The 11,007-nt window shown below is 40.3% G+C and overlaps 1 protein-coding gene across 1 annotated transcript in view; it reads left to right on the top strand.

Moving 5' to 3' along the window:
- The window catches only part of UBASH3B (ubiquitin associated and SH3 domain containing B), a 200,910-nt gene extending 190,292 nt beyond the window's left edge, over positions 1-10,618 (top strand). Inside the window, exons 11-14 of the mRNA XM_007949948.2 lie at positions 432-576; positions 7,225-7,331; positions 9,111-9,220; positions 10,481-10,618. Coding sequence (XP_007948139.1) covers positions 432-576; positions 7,225-7,331; positions 9,111-9,220; positions 10,481-10,618 — 500 coding nt within the window. The remainder of the gene's footprint in view (positions 1-431; positions 577-7,224; positions 7,332-9,110; positions 9,221-10,480) is intronic.
- The last annotated feature ends 389 nt before the right edge of the window (positions 10,619-11,007 follow it).

The following is an 11,007-nucleotide window of genomic DNA, read 5'->3' as shown; positions in this document are numbered from 1 at the left end:
TTTTTTTTTTTTTTTTTTTTAATAGTCTAAATATAAATAGTGACTGCCAAGAGAATTTCTGAAGTTTCTTGGTAGGACAGTCATGGAACTTACCTTAGAAAAAGGAATTATGATAGTCACAGAACTGAATAAATCATATAGATAATGACTTGTGATTTTTTTTCCTTAATCAGATGTCACCTAAAGCTGGTGTACATTATGGTAATGGGTCCAGAGCATTAAATTCGAGTCGTGTGTGTATGACACACGCACAAAGATTAAAAACTGTTGTCCAAAACCCACATGCTTCCATATTCCTTAGTTGTAGATAGCATCTAGCAGAAAATGGAATAGCTCATATATCAGAATTTTTAAAACATTTGGCCTATAATTTATTTTCCCATTTAGATTATTGTTCCATTTCCTTCATCTTCATTTTTTTTCTCTCTAAGGTTTACAACAAGAAAATCACTTGAAGATTCGTGTAGAGCCTGGTTTATTTGAGTGGACAAAATGGGTTGCTGGGATGACATTACCTACATGGATACCTCCATCAGAGTTAGCTGCAGCCAACCTGAGTGTTGATACAACCTACAGGTAACCCTGTGAAATTGCTGCATTCCTGAGGCTGATGTGGTAGTACTTTTTTACACTATTACCAAGCCCAGGCTAGTCAAGGTTTATGTCACAGAAAATTGTCTATACAGGTGGAAGTCAAGCTATGATTTGAAAAACCAAAACTGGAGAAAAGTCAGTATTCACTTATAGTTAATATTAGTGTGAATTATGTTTTCCCTCCATTGGATCTTCTTGACTTTATTATATGAATTTCAATGTAATAATGAAACCACTTTGCATCACAGAAACATGTACCAACTAATAATGCAATTCAGAAGCTTATTGGAAGATGAAGTTAGATGACAATGTCTCACCTTAGATTGTCACTTTTAATTTAAAAGCATTTTTAATTCTCTTTATTGTCTCATTAATTATTGCCCCAATCCAACTTTTTTCTGGAGCTTGATTGTGGTGGTGGTTACACAATGCTACACATGATGGAATTGCATAGAATAAGCACATACACACAAATGAATGCTTGTAAAGTTGGTGAAGTCTAAGCAAGCTCTATGAATTGTACCAAGGTTCATTTCTTGGTTAAGCAAGATTTTATGCAAGACCTCACCACTGAGGAGACTGTGGGTGAAGGGCACACAGCACTTCCTTGTATACTTTTTTGCAACCTCCTGCGAATCTGTAATTATTTTAAGATAAAATGATTTTTTAAAAAAATGGTGTTAGGCTAACTTAACAATACAAAGGTTCTTCAGAATATTCCTTGGCCAGATTGTCTCCTTCTTAAGAATGTTTTCCACTCCCTGTAACACTTGGTTCCCAGTACTTTACAAAGCTTACCTATTAGTTTAAGTGGCTTGCCTGAAGTTATTCATTTAGTGGCCACCAATGACAATAATAATAACGAATTTTTATTGAGCCTTTTTTTGTATGTGAGGCACTGTGTAGTAGTATTGTGTCTGCTTTAGAGTCTTCTAATTCTTACTTACTCCTTTGCTTTTGCTATTTGACCCAGATTATGTGCTCTGGGGTTTTGAAAAAAAAAAAATTGTAGAAGACAACAGGTGAATGATCTGCATGTAGACAATGCATTACTGTTGTTAGGTGCCATCAAGTTGGTTTTGACTCATAGTGACCCTATGTACAACAGAGCAAAGCACTACCCAATCTTGCCCCATCCTCACAGTTGTTACATACTGTTGCAGCCTCTGTGTCAACCCATCTTGTTGTGGGTCTTCTTTTTTACTGACCCTCTACTTTACCAAGCATGATGTACTTCTCCAGGGACTGGTTGCTCCTGGTAACATGTCCAAAGTACATAAACGAAATCTCACTATCCTGCCTTCCAGGGAGCATTCTTCTTACAAGGCAAATTTGTTCATTCTTCTGGCACTACATGGTATATTCAATATTCTTTGCCAACATCATAATCCAAATGCATCAATTCTTCAGTCTTCCTCATTCATTTTCCCACTTTTGCAAGCATATAAGGCAATTGAAAATACCATGGCCTTAATATTGGGGGACACCAGACTCAATTGGCACAACAAAATACACTAAAATCTGGTTCTACAACCTACTTTGGTGAGTAGTGACTGGGGTCTTAAAAGCTTTCGAGCAGCCATTTGAGATGCAGCTAATGGTCTCCTCTCATTGGAAGTGAAGAAGAATGAAGAAAAACAGGGCATTTGGAAACAATCAGCCCTAGGACATGATGGACCTTGAGACCAGAAGAACTAGATGGTGCCCAGCTACCACTGCTAACCACTCAGGAAGGGATCAAAACTGGAGATCCTGGATAGAGTGGGAGGAAAAATGTGGAACAGAATCCAAAAACATAATAATGACCAGAATTACTGGTTGGATGGAGTCTGGTGGGACCCCCAAGAGTATGGCCCTGGGATACATATCAGGCCTGGTATCAAACCTGCTCTCAAGGGCTGACTCTCAGCCCAACAGTAAATAAGACTTAAATGCAGAACACTCAACCCAGGGCAATACATCCACCTACTCTTTGGAGATACATCCCTTGGAGCAATCAGCCATGGGGCACCAGACGGATAACAGTCACATGGAGGAAAAGCTGGACAAACAGGAGTGTATAACTAAGAAGGGCGGGATGGGGGCAGTTACTGGGAAGGGAGAAGAGGAGAGTGGGTTAGAGTTAGCGATGGTAACAGGAGTGAAACCAAATGTACATGAAATATTGAATGTAAAACAAATTCTGCTCTGTAAATTTGCACCTAAAGCACAATAAAAATAATTTTAAAAATAATACCATGGCTTAAGCCAGGCATACCTTAATCCTCAAAGTGATACCTTTGCTTTTTAACACTTTAAAAAGGTCTTTTGCAGCAGAGGACAATGAATAATTAATAATAAAATGGTTAGAATAACTATCAGATATCTACTTGGGCATTTGTAAAGTTAAGGAGCTACAGATATTCACAACCACTATAGTGAGGAATTGAAGTGTATATTTCTTAAAGCAGAATTTGGAACAAGTGATCAATATAAGCAAAACTTTCTCCCATGTGATATTCCCTGACCTTTTATTTCAAATACTCAAACTCCAGGTGAAGCAGTTTGAGTATGTGGCTAAGATAGGAAAGAAGATCTTGTTTCCATACTCATTTTTCTTTTTGGCAAGTAAGATCTCAGGTAACTCTATAAATTAATTAATGTCTACTACTTTCTCTTGCCTTAAGGAATTAGCATTCCTCAAAAATAAAATTCAAACAATCTGTTAATCAATTAGATCCCCTACTCATACACTTTTTAATATATTTTGTTTGTTGTTGTTAAGAGTATACACACACAGCAAAATATACACCAATTCAGCAGTTTCTACATGTACCATTAAGTGACAGTGACTGCATTCTTCAAGTTGTGAACCATTCTCACCCTCCTTCTCTGAGTTGTTTCTCCCTCGTTAACACAAGCTCACTTCCCCTAAGCTTCCTATCTAATCTTTCAAGTTATTATTTTCAATATAATCCCATACAGGTGGTTCTTAGAACAGCATCATGTTCAAGGCAGACATTTCTTACTAGTTAAGCTAAACTACTGTTCAGTTTTAAGAAGACTTCAGGAGATATTTTTGGTTTAAAGTTTAAAGATTATCTCGGAGCAGTAGTTTTGGGGTTCATCCAACCGCCAAGGCTCTACAAAGTCTAGACCTATTCATAAACTTTAAGGCATTCTGGTGGGACAATGGTTAAACGCTGGGCTACTAACTGAAAACTCAGCAGTTTAAACCCACCAGTGGCTCCATGGGAGAAAAGACCTAGTAATCTACTCCCATAAATATTACAGCATAGGAAATGCTACCCCATCCTACTGGGTCGTTGTGAGTCAGAATCAATGCAACAACGTATAACAACAACTCATATACTTTACATTTTGTTCTACACACCTCTGTGGCCACAGTTTTTCTGCTCTTTCTGGGAAAATAGCAAGAAGTTGTTGTCTGCATGCCAATAACTATCATCCATCTGGTCTTGAAAAAGGGTGGTTTGCTGCCAACATGGTGAAATGACTTTCTTCAGTGACTTTCCACTCCCTCCCAGGCCAACTTGGGCCAACTGTGTCTTGAGTTTCTCCCTTAAGTGCATCCTGCAGTTCTCAAGCTGACTTACAAGGTCTCCAGAGTTATTCTATCTCTATCTTTAAATGTACACACAGACACAGACAGTCAGCAGGACAAACAGAAGAATGAATGTCCTGAACTTGGAAGTTGCAACACAGCCCTTATTCCCGAAATTATTTTCCCCTTCAGCAAGTCAAAACTCAATTCAACCATTTAGTATTTTTGTTTTGCTTTGTGTTGGGTGGGAGGAAATTAAACTTATAATTCTATAAATCAGTTGTGAAAGCATGTGAGAGACATAGCCCCTAGAATTAAAGTCCTTCTGAAGTTAATTATGCCAAATCAACAGGCCTTTTGAAGCAAGTAAGTGGTACCCGTATGAGTGAGGAAACTGTTGAGCAGAAAGGCAAGAACTAAAATGAGAGCAACCAAGCTCTGCTTACAGAGCCCTTTCAGCTTACAACAGGAACTGGCAGAGAGCAGGAGGGAGGTGGGACTGAAAGGGTCAGGGAAGCTAACCAGGTTGGTAAAAATTCATATCCACGTATCATGCACAGACAGCAGGACCCAGCCTGGGGTCAAGGAATAGAAATAGTTCCAGTCATATGGAGGTGGGCTGGAAGGAGCAAGACAGAAAAAAACAAAATATATACCATTTGGACAGGGTTTCAGAAAAGGGCTCTGACTCTGGTGGTAGAGGGAGGGCATGCATCTGGGGTGCTAGACAGTGTCAGACTTTGGTATGAGGCTCACAGCTTATGCTGCAACCAGAGCACAGCATAGTGGGGAATAGGGAATATGGAGTACTGTACCAGGGAGAATTCTCAGGCATGCCACCTGAGATCCCAGGACACCAGTAGGTCTAGCTGGTAGCTGGAAGCTCACCTGACTCACAGAACAATTGAACTGTGACTGGAAGCCTGGCAGGTCCTGCTGATAGGGGTGAGACAGCTTTGATTATGTCCTGTCCCCATTAGTACTGGTTCAGATGCTGATGTTGTTCATAAATTCAGCTTTAAGGAACTAGGGGAAGCTAAAGGCAAGAACTGACCAGGTGGAACTGGATCCCAGCACCTGCCCTGCTCTTCACACACACAAATCTCATACATTACATCATGTCCTTACCCTCAAAATGATTCCCTGGGCTATAGAAAGTAGCCTTTTGCCACAGTTTGTGTGGGGCTCCTGGGAGCCCAGATAATACAAGTGGTAGTGGAACAGTTTGAGAGGTGGAAAGGGCAAAGTGAAAGGGGAGAGAGTTTGCTCCCAAACAATGAGTTACAACCCAACTAGTGTGATTCCTGACTCTCCCTAACCCTGGGGTGTTGTGAGATTCAGAAGATTGGTTTCCTAGGAGAAACATGTTGTTGAGAGATTAGTATTTAGGTAAGGGCTAGCATCCTTCAAATGGACTAGCATCTTTCCCCTCTGAACTATAAGCCCAAGGGCAAGGAAGAGCAGCCCTCAAGAGGCCACTGTCTGAAGCTGTCTAGTGTGATGCCTAAACTCATGGATGCTGACTTCAGGCCCAGGCTGAGATCCAGGCTCTAAGGATTATTAACTGTGTGATTGTAGGCAAGTCACCTATAATCTCTCTGAGCCTCAGTTGTGTCATCCATAAAAATCAGATTTACAAAAGCTTGCTGTGAGGATTATTTTGAACAAATGCAAGTAAAACATTTTGCTTGGAGCCTGACACATGAGAACCCCTCAGTAAATGTTTTTAGTAAATAAATACATTCAGGTTAAGACCCCAGTATATATTCACACTTTGAGAACTCACCAACCCCTCCATCATGGACTAAACCACCTAGCAATGAAAGACAAAAGAGGAAAAGAAATGTAAATGACATCCATGTACTTATAAGCAAGAGAAACACGTCATGGACCAGAAATAAAATAGAAACTCTTAAGTAGTAAAAGGAGCTCTGGTGGTGTAGTGCCTAAGACACACCTGACTGCTAACCAGAAGGTTGGCAGTTCAAACCCACTAGCCACTCCTCAGAAGGAAGTTTGGGCAATCGACTTCCATAGTGATACCGCCTCAGAAACCCAAGGAGGGGTCACTATGAGTCAGATCTGACTGGGTTTTGTTGTTGTTGTTATGTGCCATCAAGTCGGCCCCGACTTATAGCAACCCCTCCTTGGGTTTCCAAGACAGTATCACTATAGAAGTAGGATTGCCCAACCTTCCTTCCAAGGAATGGCTGGTGGGTTTGAACTGCCAGCCTTCTGGTTAGCAGTCAAGTGCCTTAGGCACTATGCTACTAGAGCTCCTGAGTTTTAGTTGAGTTAAGTAGTAAAAGGGGTGATTTGCAACTAGGCATTAACTCCCCGCCTCTTAGGTTTAACAGGCAGAGGGCACTGGGAACCTGGTCACTAAGTAACCAGGACTGGGGATTCTTATGCAGGGCTCATCCTCATATGAGCCATAGTATATTGTGCTTTAATGATTGTTTACATGCATAGCCTGCCCGCCACACACACATACAGCCCTTCAAGCACAGAAATTAGGTTCTCTTCATCTTCAGGCCCCCAGGCTTCTGCTAGAGCAGAAAGACTGGTGAGGGGGTAAAGATTTGATAAACTTACAAAAGACTGCACCACTGCTTCTAAAACCTACCCTGAGGGCTTGCACGTGTCAGGGAACTTAAGGGGGCCTGAGAAACCTCGAGTCACCTAAATAGATAAGGAGATCTACTCTGACTCTGCTTTGCTTCCTGTAGCTATATGACATAGAACAAGTCTAAAATGTGTGACCTGGGACTATCAATAACCACCAGTCAAAAAGATTAAACTGCTTGTATGTTACCCTGTGGATGAAACATGTGCTAAATGTTTCATTTTTCACCTGCTCACTTTGACATCATGCACACATAGCCTTTGTCTCTGTACATTTCAACTTCACATCCATGTGGTGGAAATAATCTATCCCATACCCCCCCTACATACTAGGGAATAGATAGATAGACAAAATCACATATACAGTAGAAAGGTCTTAAAATGAATGTGTAGAGTAATATCAGTTGCCTTGTCACAGGATCAAAACATTTTCATTCTCTTTGTTCATTTTTCTGTTACAGACCTCACATTCCAGTCAACAAATTAGTGGTTTCTGAATCCTATGACACTTACATCAGTAGAAGCTTCCAAGTAACAAAAGAAATAATAAGTGAATGTAAAAGTAAAGGTAGGTGGTATTTTTTTGGACTCCACATTTCTAAGTAATGATTTCTCCATCATGGTTAATAGACAATTCAAGATGTTTCTGCTTGCTTTGGCAGACTTGCTGAATAGGAAAGAAAAACATTTTCAAATTCTCTTATAGATGCTTTTATGTTAAATTTATAATATGCTCTTCAGTACCTGAAAATAGCAATTGCATGAGTCAACTCTGACTCCAGATGACCCCATATATGTCAAAGTAGAACTGTGCTCCTAGGATTTTCAATAATTTATTTTTCAGAAGTAGATTGAAAGTGGCAGATAATTTCACAGGTGTACTACACCAGACTTAGTGACTATGTAACTTAGCCTTCTCCATTGCAGCTATTCATCTTGCACCCTATGACAGAGGTTCCCTATTATGATTTTCAGAAGTTCTCTCCCATAACTCTGTTTCTTCTACAGTTTGATCCAGGTGCATGGACACCTACAGACAAACACATCTGTGTAAGCACAGGTACCATCCATCACTGCTATTGCCAACCAAGAACAGTGTTCTGCAAGGCTCAAATCTGTTTGCTGTTGAAGTCTCCAAACACTGAATGCAAATATTTAGTGATAAGTAGGACTGTTTACTATACGTTTTTAAGGGAAAAAAAAGGCAGATTTTACAAAAGAATATATACATTTCAGTATCTTTTTTTAAAAGTTAAAGTATTTATATTCATAGAACAAAGACTAGAATGATGTACACCAAAATGTTAACAGTGGCCCTAGGCAGTATTATTAACGGTGATTTCTACCTTCTAATTACCTCTCTTAAGTCATTCTCTTCATCACTATGCCCATACTCCCCACCATAAAAGTACATAGCATATTCTGTCAACCAGAAAGTCTCAAATGCTCAAAATTCTTTAGCAGCAACATTTGAAACTATACCATCCAACTGTTAGCTTGCCATACTATAGTGGCTTGTGTGTTGCTGTAATTTTGGAATCTATGCCACTGGTACTTCACCCATGGTAGACGGGTTTCAGTGGAGCTTACATACTAAAACAGACTAGGAAGAAAGGCCTGGCCACCTACTTCCAAAAATTAGTCAATGGAAACCCCATGAATTACAACAGAATATTGTCCAAAATAGTGCTGGAAGATGAATCCCCTAGATTGGGAAGCACTCAGAATACAAACTGGCCACAACAGTGGACTTGAGTATACCAAGGATCATGAAGATGGCACAGAGCCAGGCATTTGTTTCATTCTGTTATACATGAGATCAGTATGATTTGGAGCCAACTTGACAGCAATTAATAGCAACAACAAGCATAAGGGAACCCTGTGGAGACAGAATAGTTAAGTATCTTGATTGTGGTGGTAGTTACACAAAGCCACAAGTGTGATAATTATATGGAACTATATTCCCACATCCATACAAATGAATGCTTGTGAAGCTCGTGAAGTCTAAACAAGCTCTGTGGCTTGTTCAAATGTCCATTTTCTGGTTTTGAGAAGGTTCTACCATTGGGGAGGCTATGTGAAGGGTACAGGGGACTTTACGTATTTTATTTTACAACCTCTTAAAATCTATATTTTAAGATTTTATTTTTTTAAATGTTATTTTTTAAAAAAAGTTAGGGTTATTAGGGTACCTTAACCATGCAAAGCTTTTTTGAAATATTGTTTAGCCAGATTGTCTTCCTCTTGAGAATCTTTTCCCATCCCTGGAACACTTGGCTTCCTGTATTTACAAAGTTTGCTATGTCTTTATAGAAACTTTCTTCACAGTCCTTGCTTTCTCCCCCAGGAAATAACATCCTGATTGTAGCCCATGCATCTTCCCTTGAAGCATGTACCTGCCAACTTCAGGGTCTATCACCTCAGAACTCCAAGGATTTTGTACAGATGGTCCGAAAGGTAACTCATAGTTGTTTTGAGCTCTGGTAGCGTAGTGTCTAAGGCACTTGACTGCTAACCAGAAGGCTGGCGGTTCAAATCCACCAGCCACTCCTTGGAAGGAAGGTTGGGCGATCTACTTCCGTAGTGATACCGCCTCGGAAACCCAAGGAGGGGTCGCTATGAGTTAGGTCTGACTCCATGGCACATAACAACAACATGTGCCTAGTAGTGTTGTAACAGTTCAGTGACTGGCTGGATAGGAAAGTTCTTTGAAGCATGTGTTTACTCTGAACTGGGAAGATTCATTTATTGACTAATTCATCCAAGATGTCTGGTGTGGTAGTCTGTATAAGGCATCTTACTAGGTTTTGGGTAAGAGACAAAGACATGTCAGAGCTAGTTCCTAGCTTCTAAGAGCTAAAATTTAGGAAGTCAGTAAGAATTAGAAGCAAATTTGTATTAATTTCACTGAGAGACGCTGGATTAGATGGAGAAGGGTAAGTGACCCAAAACCAACATCTGAAAGCTCAGCAAGAAGAGAGGTCCTGGTAGGCAAGGCAGAAGAAGCAGCAATTTACAATTGGGCTAAAAGGCAAACGCAGAAACAAGACAGCAAGACAGAAAACCCTTGAGGCTGAGGGACACATCTGGGTTGCTGCTCTCACTCCTGAAGAAGAGGGTTTGGTTCCCTTTCAGCCACCCTCCCACAAACTTCCCTCCAGGTCCAGGCTCTTCCTTTCTTTGTCCCCCGGAGAACCTAGCTCAAACTCAATTGCAATTCCTTTCTCATTTTTTAAAAGCTTATTTATGCATCTGCCCTCCCTATCCGTGGGTACACTGCTTGAGGGCAGAGATTTTGGTCTTGTTTCCAAATGCAACTCCAGGGTCTTAAAAAACACACACAAAACTAGTTCTGAAATTATGAAGTGTGCAGGGCCAGCTCTGAAGGAGAACAGAGATATGCAAAAAAAGATAGCAAACTAGAAGTGAATCAAATTTTTAAAAATGGAATAGTCTTTCCACTGTCTATGTATAATTTCAGAAATGTTGGCACTGCTCTATTTTTTTTAACTTGACTTACAATTAGGAATTAACTCCCAGCCCCTTAGCATTCTACATTAATGTCCTCTTTTTTCCCCTACCCTGTTAAGAAGCAATCTATAAATAATTAGTTAATTGTGCTAGGGGAGCTCATCATTTCTGGATCCTTCTGAGGAATCCTCTTACAATGTAAAAACTCTAGGTCACTGTTTTCTATTTTCTGTTTCTTTTCTTCAGATTCCATACTTGGGGTTTTGTTCCTGTGAAGAATTAGGAGAAACTGGGATATGGCAGCTAACGGATCCACCCATCCTTCCTCTTACCCACGGACCAACTGGAGGCTTCAACTGGAGAGAAACCTTACTACAAGAATAAGCCACATGAGTAAATGAGAAGAAAGGAACTTCCGAAAGCCTCTGGAGAAGTGTCTTTTTTTGAGTTTCAGTAACAGTGGGAAAATCCACCCCACATTCTAAGTGGACAGCTCAGAATAAGTTAGCATATTTCCTTTCATGCTTTAAGTTCTTACAATGAGACCATGTGAGTGAAAGAAAGACTTGATTCAGGGATAAAATTCATTCTCTCTGGACTCTTGCCTAACTAACAAGGCTTTGGAGAATGTTCTTCCTAAGTCAGGCGCCTGCTACAGCAGAGGATATTTGCTTCCTTCCTTCTATGCATGGCTTAGGGGCCTCAATCCTCCAAAGCAAACTGCCAGCCCACCCTGAGGAAGGCTGCAAGAGTAAAGAGGATGCCCAGATACA

Source organism: Orycteropus afer, unplaced genomic scaffold (assembly GCF_000298275.1).
Source record: "Orycteropus afer afer isolate SDZICR_OR568_19922 unplaced genomic scaffold, OryAfe1.0 scaffold00258, whole genome shotgun sequence".
NCBI lineage: Eukaryota > Metazoa > Chordata > Mammalia > Tubulidentata > Orycteropodidae > Orycteropus > Orycteropus afer.
Note: the sequence above shows the minus strand (reverse complement) of the source record. Positions and strands in the feature narration are given on the sequence as shown.